The 15,507-nt window shown below is 42.7% G+C and overlaps 1 protein-coding gene across 4 annotated transcripts in view; it reads left to right on the forward strand.

Annotated features, from left to right (window-relative positions):
- Positions 1-15,507, forward strand: part of ptprub (protein tyrosine phosphatase receptor type Ub) — a 175,724-nt gene that overhangs the window by 84,647 nt on the left and 75,570 nt on the right. For all 4 annotated transcript variants that reach the window (XM_084557541.1, XM_084557542.1, XM_084557543.1 and 1 more), the window contains exon 3: positions 14,425-14,696. In XM_084557541.1, the coding sequence (XP_084413667.1) occupies positions 14,425-14,696 (272 nt within the window). The remainder of the gene's footprint in view (positions 1-14,424; positions 14,697-15,507) is intronic.

The raw sequence follows: 15,507 nt of genomic DNA on the forward strand, positions 1-15,507 counted from the left end.
GTCCGCTGGGGGGAAATTTCGATCTCGGGTCTCATTAGCCGCTGATTTGCAGTGCCATCCTGAAAATAATCATTTATTTATTCATTCACCCGTTCCCTTTCTCTACCTGTTAATCCTTTTATAGCACCGAGGGTTAGAAATGATGCTTGATTATATCAGAGAAAATAAACACTTTGAACAGGTCGCCGTTCTGCTGCAGCAGTGTTAAATTTAGCTTTCCAGTTAGAAGGGGCATACGGGGAATGAATTAATGGCGCCCTCTTAATTCATTCTGTTTTATCTCTTTGGGTGTCGAGGGGCGGGACAAAGAGTAGGTAGGTCAAGGCTGGAGCCAAGATAATGTTTTAAACAGTCCTATAGAGAAGGCCAGATGGAGCCGCACACACGTAGACTAATTCAGAAAATTAAATTTAGCATGTAGTTGCACTGTCACGATGGTGGTTGCTCGGGGAAACACCTAGCTGGGATAAAGCCCTCGAGGCCCCGGCTGAATGCAGCGAAACTAAATGGCCAGGCGTTACAAAGGAATGTGTGAATGCCCCGTAGGCGTTAAATGTAGGACAGCGAGCCAGAGCCACACACACACGCGCGTGTTGTCTCTGGCTCTAGTGGTGGAGAGCTGCACCTGACTGACACTTGAACATATGCTCAGCAGTTAATTTACATGCTCATAATTAGATAAATGTTAATCTATTTACGTTTGGCACACGTACTTCAGCATTCTTTTTTTTTTGTGCTAGATTTAATCCGTGAAGGCAGATAGCGGAAGAGCTGTAGACAATACAGATTTGATTCAGTGCGTCTGTGACGGCACATAACCTTTAAGAAAATCAGATTTTTAGAAAAGTCAAGTAACTGCCGCACTCATTAACCGTTATCTTTACCCATATTCGACGTTAAGTCCAAAGAGGCTATCGATGCATCTGAGCAATTCATCTCATACATATAACATTTCGCTTACCTTAATGGAGGAAATACCATCTCTGCTGATCATGGCTGATGGAGATATGAAAAGGTGCCCCACTTATCAATATTGTATTTGCTCTTTAATTGCGCCGCAGGGATGTGTGAGAGTGATGAGCGGCTGACGAAGTGCAGCTGAGCGTTGGGAAGGCGAGGTTTATGGATTTTTATGGAACACCCCAGAGCGGCCGTGACCGAGGAGGCCGCGAGAAAAGTCCCAGCTTCGCTCTCCACATGTTCAGGCTGTTTCTCAGCTTCTTGGCCTCCAGCACGCTCCGGAGGGAGGTAGTGCCAGATAGGGTCTGGCGCCGTCACAGCTGTTGTCAGATCCTGCCTCCTCCCGAAACTAAACCGAGATTCATCCGTTTCTCATGCAAAGCCACGCCGACGCAAAGAGGAAATGTATTTGCAGGTGACCGCTGTCCCGCAGCCAATATGCTGTCATTGTAGCCTTTTTCAACATTTCAATATCATTACAAGCTCTTCCCGTTTTCCATTCATGACACCAGTCTCAGTCTGCTATATGTTGTGTCTTTCCGCTCCGGAGGCGCCGTATGACATGTTCGTTCTGTAAAACAGCGGCGCGGGCTTGCTCTTTGACCAGGCTGCTAATGGTGATTCACGGCTCATTGGTGAGATACATTTTTACTGACTGAATGGAGCCAAAATTAATCAGGGCCACTTGGTTATCTAGTTTGTCCGACTGCGATGGAGGTTACAGCCTGACCGCACGCTTGATTACACCCCCGACCAACCTTCAGAGCCCCCGGAGTGATGTTATCCTCATTGTCATGTGTGCTCCCACACTATCATTTAGCACGCCGGGTTACAAAAAGCCGCCGCATGTAGGCCGACCCTGCAGGCAGAGAGCTCCTGTAAAACCCAGCGAGGAGGTGACGGTCAAGTATGACCTCATGTAGTTGTTAAACTTTTTGAAGCTATGATCACTTTGTAAAGTCTAAATTTTATTCTTGCTGTGAATGAGCTCCTCTTAACCATAATATTTCCAGCCAGTCTACACCAGAAATGTGGCACTATTGGCAAATTTTAAGCCGATAAAACGGAACGGTATTTACGCGGCTTGTGCCCTTCTACAGTTGGGTCAATAAATGCATGAAAAATCCCAAAACTCATCACTGTGGTAGGCAAGAAAGTGGCAAAAGTATCATGGCTTATAACATGGCTCTAACCATGTGACCTAATCTTGTAGTTAAATTATTCAAACCTAAGCATTTACTGAAAATAAAGTTTTGAAAAAGTTATGAAAAGAGGGAACAATAAATCACTAATGGGCAAAAGTAAAGCCAGATTTATTCTTCCATATCGTAGCTCTGTAACCCGCTCCTTAGCCTGATGTAACTACACATCGCAGTGATGCAGACCTCGACAGCTGTGACTGGAATGAAAGGCATTTCCTCGTCCACGTCTCTCAGCAGCCAGACAAGCACGGATACTTACTCCTTACCTCTGCCTCCTAAACTCCTTCTAGTCAGATGTCCTCTCTCTTATCTGCATTGTAGCGATTTCAGTAAAAGCAACTGCTGTTCAGCATTTATTAGCTCGTATACCAACACGAGATGTGAAAAGAAACACAGTGGACTAGCCGTGTTCCTATTAGTGTTACACACAAGTGCACAAGCATAAATGCTTATAGCTACACACTTCGACATAGGGTCTGCAAAGACCTGTTGCGGGAGTACAAGCCAACATAAGACATAAACACCAGCCTCCAATCTGAAACACGAGTGTGGGGTCCAGCCGTCCACTCCTGCTTTGGTTTGTAGATCTTTAAAGGGGAACTACTGTTTTTTACAACCTGAACCTTATTTCTGGCATAAAATACAATCGTTTACTCACCCATATAAGTTTTGTGTCATTTGTAGTCGTTCGGGAGATAATTAGATCCGCGTATATCAATATAGTGGAAGTGACTGGGGCACCGAAACGCAGCCTCTAAATAACGCATTATCTGCCGCGAAACTCGTTCATATCACCAATATTTTGTTATCGTATGCTAGTGCTATTCCCCGTTGAGTCCGGAGTTACCTCCTATCATCATCTGGGGTCTGTAGATTGACCTACAGATCCCGGATGATGTCTTCTGACCTGGATGATGTCGTCTCTGAGCGCCGTGCGCACCCACGACGGTCGGCTTGTTTACCTGTAATTTGCTACTGCTACTGTTGCTTTTTGCAACATGGCTGAATATTTTTCCGATTCTGGGGCTGTGGACGAACCACAGCAGGTTGTAAAAAACAGTAGTTCCCCTTTAAAGTGTCTCAACTCAACAGTCATACCTTAAGTTGTTTTGGGAGTCCTTGGTAATCGACCAATTCTTCCTTTTGTATGCGTTATGTGGACGTGTTGAGGTTCACTGTTTACTTCACATTATTCCTGTGCTTGTACCTGTGTTGCAGGACCTGTCCTACAGATCACTCCTCACTCACTGTGCGAAGTTTCAGCTCCAGTTGATTCTCAGTTTTAATAGGATCGCATGAATTTTAACAGTCCAGAAAGCATTAAAAGACACATTTGCAATTATTCTATTCATTTGCATTTCTGGCAGTTAAAGCCGAACTAATCTTTTTTAATGGGCTCCTAATTTCAGTCACATGGGTCAAGATTTGGCCAAAATATGTGAAGGATTTTCTTTTGTATTGTTGTTCAAAACTGCAGACGGCACCGCTGCTGTGTGCCTTTACGCGAAGGAGCCGCCCCATGCCTGCACAGGAAATGTTTTCGCTAATCCTCAGTGATTTCTGTGTTGATTTGGCATGGAATAAGTAGTTCCACCATTATTTCTGGATTGCTTTGTCCTTATTAGGGGTTGCGTATGATTTAGCTTAAAGCACGGATGACCGGCCATGCCGTTCTGTGAGTATGCAGGGCTGCACTGGGTGATTTTTCTGATTAGCACACTTTCAAGCATTTAGGAGGAACTAATCAGAGAGCCCACTTGTGTGTGGTATGCCTCTGCTGTTGCCTTCAAGTGCTCCTTGGTAGTTTCTACTTTAGAATTTGGGTGGTTTTGGTCCTAAAATAAACGAAATACCGTTCCTCTGAACGCTGGCTAACTCAATTAAAGGTTTACTTCTTGTCTGGAGCACTTTGTTTGTAAGGTGAAAAGCCTGGACATTTTGTGGCCTCCATGTGGCTGTAATGTGAATGTAATAATCACATTTATTTGAACTGTGTGCTGACGTTTGATTTGAGTTGTCTGAATTCTAGGTACGAACCCAATGCTCCACACCAGTGGTGGGCAATTCTTTTTCTCAAGGGGCCTCATGAGAAACAGAAAATGTCTTGGAAAGTGCCGTGCCAATAGACTGAACTCAATTCTGCATAATATTCATTTTATTTCATTGTAAAAAGCAATAAATTGCATTGTTTGAGTAAATGTTATGACTAAGCAATGAAAAAGTAAGATAGCCTTAAAAGAAATGACATTTATTCAATCAAATTTCCCAAAACAATGTAAACATTGGATTACTGTAGCTAACAAAGCTTCTGACGTTCGCCCCCATTCGGCATCAATCAAGTTTTTGTGTTTCTATGCGTGTTTCGTCTCGTTATGTCGATTTAAATTGTAGTCCTTGAACACGGCGACTTACTCTCCACAAACTTAACACACAGCTTTACCTCCAACTTCAATGACAAAATACTCATGAGTAACCCTAACCCTAGTTCATGTTTTATTGAAAACTCGCACTTGGCATTGACCTCTTTTTTTTAGTATGAGTGGGCATTCAAGGGCTAACATCTTGTCACTAGCTCACCAAGGGTTGCAAGAACAAGAACAAAGTTCGTTTTGCCCAGGTCATTTATACTTCACGAGAAACTCGAGTGACAAACTCCGGGGAGGTCCTCATAGCATGGCTTAGCATTGAGGGATCTGCATTAACCACGCCCACTCCAATTTCTGACCAATCGCAGAACAGTTGCCTGCCTGGCAGATGTGTCGAGAACAAACAAGAACAAACGAGGGCAGAGAGAACAATTATCGCTCCTTGCAGAGTATGTAACAAGCTTTCCACGGGTGCCCATGCCATGTATATTAAACCCTACTTTAACAATCCCAAAATGCAATGCTTCTTATAATGCAGCACTCTGCCTGTCAGTGATGACGCCCATGACTAAAATGTCTAAAATCTCAATTTACTGCTCACTAATGAGCGAACTTTCCTTTTAGAGACAGCTCAGTTTGTGTTTTAGGGATGTTGCATTAGGTGATGATACATTCTTTTGTGCATTCAGGCATCTCTAATTCAGTCAGACTGTGAGCTTTTCCTGAGTGATAAAGCGTCAACACAAACAGAAATGTGTACATCGCCCTTCCTTCCTTTTTTTATTTATTTATTTTTTTCTTATGTCCACTCGCCCGCCTCTCTCCTGGGCAAATCTGGCAGCTGATCCTGGAACGCCTGGAGGACAATGCAAAAGGTCAACCCGAGCCGCCTCTTTTCTTAGAAGGAAGACAACAACACTTGCTGACGTGGCCTTATCTTTCTCAAATGCTGGAAGGCACCGGCTACTTTGACAACAGCACTTGTATTTCATTTATTTTCTGCTCGAACATCAGTCCTCAGCCTGCACTCTACTCCCCACGTCCTCCATTTCTCCGCGCAACCAGTGCCGTCCCCAGAGGCGTGGGTAATAGTCTGCCGGGGCCACCTCTACTTGAGGTGATAAAAACCTGCAGAGAAACGAGTCTCAGCTCTTGCTTCGAATGAGTTGACAAGATAAAGTTAAGAGCAGGAAAAGAAGCTGTTAACAGAGCAGACAAAAAAGGGAAAGGGAGAAGGTTAAGAGTGCCCAGTGACGCCATACAGTTGAATTCAATTCTTTGCTTTCATGCCACCCTTTGGTTCGTTTTTGCATTTTAAATTAGGGCTTTGGAGAAACTCTTAAGATGAGGACAGGATATAATAATAATAATAATAAGACAGCATCGATGTCCTCCAAATAATATAGACTGTGCAGAGATGAAAAAATTATAAGTTGGCGAGGCGAGCGCTGTTCCATTATTAACATTTAGAAATGAATGACAAAGGAGATGTCATTTAAAGTTGATCTTCGGACAGTGAAGAATACGACAGGTGGAGGGGCGGTTTACTTTGAAGAACAGAAAATGTCAGTACAGTGCACTGCTTTGAATATTGTGTGGGAGAGAGAGGCCGCTTGATGGATGGTGGCGCTGATAATGAAAAATGATATGAATGGGAGTGAATGATTGCGGTGGAGCCGTGAATGAGTCGGGGGTGGGGGAGGTGGTGTGTCAGGCTCAGGAATGGAAGACCTGCCTGTTTTTCTTTCCCTAATGCAAAGCTGGTAGGCTGCTGTATTGATCCAATGGAGAGGGTTCCTATGCAACCGACACCAATGTTGTAACTTGTCTAACACTGTAGTGTCTGTGTGTGAGCAGGCACAGGATCTGTTATAGTTAATGTCAAATATTCAGTCTGAACAAAATGAATATGCTAATCATATTAGATTTATGTGAGGTGTTTTGGTTCTATAATCAATTTGATTCAGTAAATGTTTGCTGCTTTTGTCAATCTTGACAGACTGTGTAGAATAACTTGGTTTACAGACTACAGTTTATTAGTTTGCCGCTTGGCACCGTTGGTGTCTTGGTGTCTTGGAGCCAGAAGTGATAATATTTGGATAAGAAGTGTAGCCAGAGAGGAGTGAAGGGTGGATGAGATTGAGAACCTGAAGATTAAGCATTCCCTAAGAAAGAAATATATCAAATCACAAGAGAGCTGCATATAATGGAACATATACCACTTCTCTTCGTATTTCACTCTTAGTGGGACCATAATTTACAAAGTGAACATCATGCTCTGTTGAGGAGACCTGAAATTAGTGACTCAGACCATAGACTCTTTAGGAGCATACCGATCACAACCATCAGCCACAACATTAAAGCCACTGACAGGAGAAGTAAATAACATTGACCATATTGTGACAATACAATGTTCTGCTGGGAAACGTTTGGACCAGGCATTCATGTGGATGTTCCTTAGACATGTACCACCCACCTAGACCAGACCAGGCACCCCCACCCCATAGCAATGACACTCCTTGATGGCAGCAGCCATCCCCAGCAGGATGCAGCCTGACCTGACACAAAAACGCTTTAGGAACAACTAAAAAAAACATGAAGAACAGAACGAGGTGTTGACCTGGCCTCAAAATTAACTAGATCCCAAACAGATCAAGTATCTGTGGGATGATCCACAGAGGCTCCTTTCCTCAACCCATAGGGCCCAAAGGCCCCCACTAACAACATTCTGTTACCAGACACCACAGGACACCCTCAGAAGGACCATGTCCAATCTCTGATGAGTCAGAAATGTTCTGGAGGCACAAGGGAGACCTACAAAATATTAGGAAGGTGGTCATAATGTTATGCCTGATCAGTGTATCCACTGAGCTATTAAATCATATGAGAAAGTGTGATTTCTTTTGCAGTCTTTTCGCAACAAGTGGAGTCGCCCCCTGGCGGACATAAAAAAACAGGTTTAACCCAACTTTCACGATGGCTTCACCACCGGTGGCTAGCTTGGATCTGCAGTAGCAACCAAGGATAACTTCCAAAGGAGCACAAACTATTAGTTTGTTGATTTAAAACTGTGATTTGTAGTATTTCCTGCATTGGGATCCTGGATGGGGTTCATGTTGACCGTGATGTTTAGTGACGTGGTGTATCTGCTTGTTACTGAATTAAGGAAACACTCCAGCAACGTCAGTTAGTTCCCTATCCTACAACCTTTATTCATTTGATATTAAAAGTGTGACATACTGTTTGTATGCAACTATCAGGGTTATAGTATTTTCCTAATTATATGTCTAATAAATAATTGTAATAATAATAATAATAATAATGTCTTATAGTATAATATATCCACAGTTCTGTTTCCTTATGGTCATGTTTCATTTGAATCTTGTCAAACCTTAAAGCAAACATTGGCTTAATTAACTACCTAGGTCCAGCCAATAAAATGTCCTAGCAACAGTCCAATCAATCATTTCAGGCAGAAAAAATTGATGATTGCAAGCTAGAAATGTGAAATTGCTTTTGTGCGTCTCCGTCTAAAATCAAGGCCCCCGGGTTTCTTAAATTACCACTGTAATAATTTGAAGTGATAAATCTGCCATTGTTATCACTGTAAACTGCACGTGTGCCGTGAGGATGAGGGATGCCTGAAAGATTACTTCCAAGGGTGCTGGCACTTAGCAAACAGTCACTTATCTGTTTTCCTGCAAATAATAATAATGAAAAAAAAAAAGTGAAATGTATTTTACACTGCTGCTGACAAAACAAACATTTTATGCAAGAAATTTGACGTCGAAGGCGTAAAAACACAAAGGAAGAACACGTCCTCCATCAAAATGATGAGATTTTTCCGCTGTATGTTCAGAGGAAACCACTGTGCTGCAGTTCTGTTTGAGTATAAGGTCAGCGTCAGCCTCCTAGTAGGAATACTGTCATTGTGTGTCATTGCTGTAAGTCGATTAAGTCTGTGTGATGTCTTATTATTGCTCTGTCCCCGTATGAGATCTTCCATTAGGAAGGGAACTTGTCCATCCTCTCAACGGGTTTCCTTTTATCAAAGCCTCCATCTACGCTGTTTACACACTTCCAGGCTTGTCTTGAATTATCAATAATGTCAGACAGGCAAAATATCCCAACGTCGACTCAAAGAACAGATTCGCTTGTCATTGACTTTCTACTGTGACGGGTAATGAACACATTAAAATCGGGTGTTAGTTACACTGCATTTATGTCTGAATGCACTGTACTCTTCTGAAAGCTGTTGCTGCTTATTGTGAACAGTTTTACTACATAATGAGACAATTCTGCATTTGTGAGCTGGTTTTTCGCAGAGTGAAAGCAGACAACAGGGAGATGACAACACTAATGTACCTGTCAGGTCAGTGGCCCATCAGCGCTCCAACGTTTCCTCAGTTTTGCACTTTATTTATTTATTTGCTTATATGTTGGTGCTGAAGGATATTGCGGACGGAGGCAAATAAACAGACAGTTGGGGGACATTGGTGTCCCCAGAGATTGAGTCTGGAATCCCACATGACCTCCTCAGAAGAGAGTGCAGGATGAAGGCGTGTGGTGAAAGAATGAGCATCAAGGGCGATGTGCAGGCTCAGACTAACAGTAATAGCCCCGCAAGCAGCATCAAGGACGCTTCTTAAACCCTAACACAGTCATTGATCCCATTATATTCAGACCTTTGGTCCCTCTAGTTTCTTGTGTGTTTGAGATTACTTGGACTCTGGCCTTGGATGTCAGAGGAACAAAGCTTTGCTGAGTGAGTCACACAGACATAAAGAACGTGGCACATTTGAAAGAGGGAACAAACTCCAGACCTCGGCTTTCATGCATTTTCCTCTGTTTTATACTGACAGGTCTTCCATGTTAACAGCTCTCTCGCGCATTCTTTTATTTCACCCGACCTCACGTGTCCATGCTACACAGCCCAAACTCAGCCGTCTGTTTGTCGCCCTCCTCTCCTATTCTGCCTCTGTGGTGGCTTGGCACCGATAATGTCACCTGCAGCCTGTGACCAGGTTGTTGTCCAGCAGCGCTCCGGATGACTTACGATGTGCTGGATCAGTCCTAATCTTGTTATGGATGTTCTTTTGCCCTTGGGGGGAACATCAATGGATGGATGGAACTTTATCAGATTTCACTGAGCTTTGGAGTATGATTCATGAAAGGTGTTGTCTTGTGTGTGTGGGTGGAGGGCACGCACGGTAGTAGTGTTTACATTTGAACAAAATCATTAAATTATTATTGAAACATGAAAACAATATCAGAAGCGAGGCAATTATCGTTAAAAAAAAAGATGTATATAAAAAAATAAAAAATATGATCTGTGTATTCAAAAGGAGATATGATAAAATTAGAAAGTCTCCATGAAAACAAATTTGATGTGTTTATATTAAGTATTTTGCCCCATATGTAACCTATACTTTAGTAGCAGCCCCAACAATGACAAAATAGTAGATTTGTAGGTATTTTAGGTTAGGAGAAAGCGATTAAAAAAATAGACATTTCTGTTACATTCTTTGTCAAAACCTGAGCAGGGCCAATTCATCAATGCAACTACGAACAATGATGAAGATGTGTGAATATTCAATATTTGTACCACTACAACAATAGGAGCATGTACTTCGAAAGCTCACTCCTTTTTAACTACAGTCGTACTGTTTTCAAATGAACCTGTAATATCTAAGTGTTATTGAATGTATCGCAGACTTAACAATACAGCTGAAATGACTTGAGGTAGGAGAACAAAAAGAGTGCCTGGCCTCTTCCACTAGTCACCAAGGCTTAAGTGCTGATGACATACTGAAGGTTGCAGTCCAGGTTTACAATCCTGAAGTTAACTAGAATAAAAGCTGAAAAGTTCTAGTTGAGGAGTGCTTTTCAGATAAATTCAAGGATTTCTCTGAGTGTCAGAACGGTGTCATTATTTGCGAATGCGTGTTCCCAACAGTGACTTGGTTGACCGTAACAAGGTCTTAATCTCCTCAGCTTCTGTTGATGTTATACCATGTGCCCATCTCAAGGCAAAGCTATACTGACTGGCCTCAAGGCGACCGTTACAAGAATGTCTGCTTTTTGCTCTTTTATCAGAAATCCATGTTTGTTGAGACTCACAAATTATTGAGAGGACATTTAATGGTTTTTTTTTTTTTTCCTGACCTTCACAAAGCCCTGCATTCATGTTATATATACAGGCTGGCCAAAAAAAAAAAGGTCACACACTCTAATATTTTGTTGGATCGCCTTTAGCTTTGATTACAGCACGTATTCGCTGTGGTATTGTTCCGATAAGCTTCTGCAGTGCCATGAGATTTATTTCCATCCAGTGTTCATTTTTCACCAAGATCTTGTATTGATGATGGGAGAGTCTGACCGCTGCACAAAGCCTTCTCCAGCTCATCCCAAAGATTCTCAGTGGGGTTAAGGTCTGGACTCCGTGGTGGCCAATCCATGTGTGAAAATGATGTCTCATGCTCCCTGAACCACTCTTTCACAATTTGAGCCCCATGAATCCTGATATTGTCATCTTGGAATATGCCCGTGAACATCAGGGAAGAAAAAATCCATTGATGGAATAACCTGGTCATTCAGTATATTCAGGTAGTCAGCTGAACTCATTCTTTGAGCACATAATGTTGCTGAACCTAGACCTGAGCAACTGCAGCAACCCCAGATCATAGCACTGCCCTCACAGGCTTGTACAGTAGGCACTAGGCATGATGGGTGCATCACTTCATCTGCCTCTCCTCTTACCCTGATGCCCCCATCACTCTGGAACAGGGTAAATCTGGACTCGTCAGACCACATGACCTTCTTCCATTGCTCCAGAGTCCAATCTTTATGCTCCCTAACACAGTGAAGCCTTTTTTTCCCGGTTAGCCTCACTTATTAGTGGTTTTCTTAAGGCTACACAGCTGTTCAGTCCCAATCCCTTGAGTTCCCTTCACATTGTACGTGTGGAAATGCTCTTACTTTCACTATTAAACATAGCTCTGAGTTCTACTGTTGTTTTTCTTCGATTTGATTTCACCAAAAGTTTAAGTGGTTGCCGAACACATTTCTTCCTCAAAGACGATGATTCCCCACTATCCTTCCCGTTTTTAATAATGCGTTGGACCATTCTTAATCCAGTTTTAGTAGTCCTTAGATGTTTTTTCCATGTTTTTTTTTTCCATGACCACGGGACGTGTCTTTCAACATGGTTGTTTAAGAAATGAGAAGCTACTCATTGTATCAGTTGGGGTTAAATAACTTGTTTCCAGCATGCAGTAATTATCCAATAGGACGCGACTTTTTTAATGGCCAGGCAGTGTATCTATACTCTCTAAGCATGAGAGTGTATAGAGAAATAAATTATTTGAATTATAAGTTTTCTTTCTCTGGATTTCTTGGCATTTTCAACCCTCTGATAAAATCTGGCAGACATTGGAAACTTGCCAGATCACATATACTATACATAATATCCATACTGAGTGGGCTGCCAAAGATTATCTCACAGGATTAATGCACGGAATGTGTCCAGGACCTCCATTTAATTTGTTTAATCCGTGGACATTCATTTTACTACATTGGAGGCGCTCACATTCAGTACCTTATTATACGATTTCACATATCTTCAATTTTGTGTCTCAAAGCAGGTTAAAAGGTAGAAGAGAAGCTGCCTTGTGAGTACTTGCATAGCCAACCCGAAAGGTGTTAATAAGGTCTCTATTTAAGAGGCTCTCATCCAGGATATAACCAGCAGTGAGGACAGTGCACCTGCAGCACTTCGGCCCTTTTGCTGTTATTTTATGAGTCCCCTGCGGGCCTGGAGGGTGCAGGAGAGGAGACGGATTCTGAGAGATCTAATTAAGCAAAGCGAAATGAGAGTGCAGAGATGCCAAGCCCAGGACAAGACACAAATCAGGGGCTGTTGACAGTGTGGTTACAGAGCAATGGGGCTCAGCACAAAGGCCACGGTCTAGATTCCAGGTAATGACCACTCATACTTCTCTGTGCTTCTCAGTTTAACTTTCTTTATGATGTCGGGGTTAAGGGTTGTGAATCTCAGTCTCATTATGTAAAACATCAGCCTGTGAATTTAGCCGTTTTGCCTTTATTTGCTCTAAAGGAGACAATTAGTGTTTTCTCAGTGTCTGGGCCGCGCAGACGGAGAAGCAGATGACTCCATCAGGTGTCTTCTCTGGAACTCAGACAGTGAAGGATAAGACAAAAGAGGTCTTCAATCATAACTCGCAGTGCTTATGTTGTTACGCTTAGTTTCTCTGAAGGTGTGAATACATTAAGGAATGTAACGTGTGTTCCTTTGTCGTGGGGAACCTTCCCAATTTAGAGGTGCAGACTGAGTGGGATGTGGAGAATTGTGCCTCTGTCTGGTCATTCACCGTTCACATGCTATTACATCTGAGTGGAGAATAAATGTCTTCAGGACACCTGGCGCCGAAGCTGCGACTGTCTGGTCTCCTGGGCTCATTTCTGACTGGGCACAGAAAGACCTTGGAATACAAAGACAACTGGCTTGATTATGTACACAGGAAGGTCTCCAAACATTGTTGTGCTAATCACGTTAGCAGACACAGACTTGAGGCAGGACAGATGCCAGGCAAAGGGCAATGGGGTTATGTTATCCTGATTAAAGGAGGCTTTTTTTTTGGTGGGGGGTGGGGGGGTTGGGATCTTGTTTTCTACCTCGGCGTCACCTTGCAGAAGGAAACCTGCCGCCGGTCCTTTCTCTCGCTCAGTCTCTCAGTTTTTTTATTCCATCCCTCACTCGCTCTCTGTGTCTGTCTCCAGTATTCACAAGTGTCTTAGCCAGGACCGATTGTGTCCCTTCATTCAAAGGCACACATTTCTTTGTCCTTTCATCAACCGCCCACAAACATAGCAGCGGGTTCTTGGATAACACTTGCACGTTTTTCCTTACTGATTCACCCTGGTAAAAATGGTTAAAAACTGTTTTGTTTTTAACCATCACACCTTTGGTTTGGTTTGTGTGAATTTAAAAAAAAACAACCTGTATCAACACGGATGCAACTCTGTACTCTTTTTCCTTACTGCTAGAGATTCTGGCTGCTGCTATAGTAGATGTGTCGTTTTATATTATATGTTGTTTTTGAAAATCTCAGTACATGTGGTAATGTGTACAAATGTGAATTTGTCTTGAACCTCTCTCAATTTCGGTTTTCAATGGGTGTTTTCAGCCGAACCAAAATGCCTCTGCCTTGATCTACAACCATTCACAACAGTGAAACGTGTGAGGTAGCCATCTTGGTTGCTCACGAACATACCTCATCAGTGCTCCTCTATACAGCCATTATATCAAACTTGATTTTTAACGGCTGTTTGTCCTGGCACATACATAGGTGGCTTGAAACCTCTTTGAAGGGGGAGGGAGGACTTGGCACATTCTGCCACTGCAAAATGAAACAGGAGATCTCTGATTTGTCTGGTTCCCAGGCTACCAGTTTACTTTAATGGCTCTTGTTTTTCCTAAAAAAACAACTCAGTAATCAAATTGTAAAATACAATGAAAAACACGAGTTATTACTGCCTCGGGAAGCACAGACATAACAGATAGCACAGAAGTGTCTGTTTGTATGCCTTCAGTTTCCAATTTAAAATGATTCAACACCGCAGGCCTTTCAGCGTCTTGTTAACGTTTTTGAAGTGTATACTTCATAGCCGCAACGTAATTCTCACTCATGGAAGACAAGCTGGTGTACAGGGAGCACAGAGGTTTAATATAAACAACAGTGACTAAATGTGTTTAGCACTGCAAATACTTTATTCTAGCATGAGCATAGCATGAGTTGTTCTCACCCAAGTGTTGTAGCGATGCATAAAATTTGATCGCTATAAATAACTCGTGCATTTTCTCCTGCTTGTTTCAGGCTCTTATATGTTGGTGAACTCCTCCCAACATGCCGTGGGTCATCGTGCTCAGTTGCTGCTGCAGTCGCTGAGTGAAAATGACACTCACTGCGTCCAGTTCAGCTACTTCCTGTACAGCCGTGACGGCCACAGTCCCGGGGCCCTACGAGCGTACGTGCGAGTCAACGGCGGTCCACTCGGCAGTCCAGTGTGGAACATGTCTGGATCTCACGGCAAACAGTGGCACCAGGTTGAGCTGGCTGTCAGCACCTTCTGGCCTAATGAATACCAGGTATTCTCAGTTTAAAATTCCTTACTTATGCATGTGGTGGTGTAACTGATGTGTCTTTTTAACCCTCCTTTAGAATAGCCACATTTTCACTTTGAATGTGTTGATGAAACCTGATAGACCTTTGACATCAAGGACTTTAACAATTATGAGAGGAGTTATTTTTATAATGAAGATATGCGGTAGCATTGATAAACATCTTGCAGAGCTGAAAAGTACAACATAGAAATGCTCGGCTGATCACCACTCATTTTAGCCTTGAGGTGATTCTGGTGTTAATTACTTTACAATTTAATTAGCACGGATTCCCTCTTGAATGTAGCTAATGTTACCTCTCCAGTCACCTAACTAAATCTCACGTGGGAATGCCTGTTAGAGATTCCCCTCACTGAGGGTTGTGTGCTGTGTTTTCAGCCGACTCTAGCAATTTGCATGGCATGTCACTGTGTACTTAGAATAGACAGACACTGACTGGCATGTAGTGTGGGTGCCTGATGTGCTGCAGTCCACCGATGGCACAGTCAGGTGAGCATGAGGGTTATCCATCTATTAATCCAATTTCTTCTTTCTGCAAACTCTGCGGAGCTGTCAAAAAGCAATTAGGTTGAGTAGTGTGCATTTTATCAAGAACTGTCAATCCCCCCCAACTTAATTAAATTCTATTCTGCCCTGCAAGATGTGACCTTCACTATGTAAATAATAGTCCACAGCATTGCTCTAACCTGAGGCTGGTTGCTGGATGGCACTTTGCTACTAGCATCATACGATATGAAAATAATGTACACAATTATAGTTTAGCATTAACTGAGAAACA

The sequence above is a fragment of the Chelon labrosus genome (assembly GCF_963514085.1).
Source record: "Chelon labrosus genome assembly, chromosome: 12".
Lineage (NCBI taxonomy): Eukaryota > Metazoa > Chordata > Actinopteri > Mugiliformes > Mugilidae > Chelon > Chelon labrosus.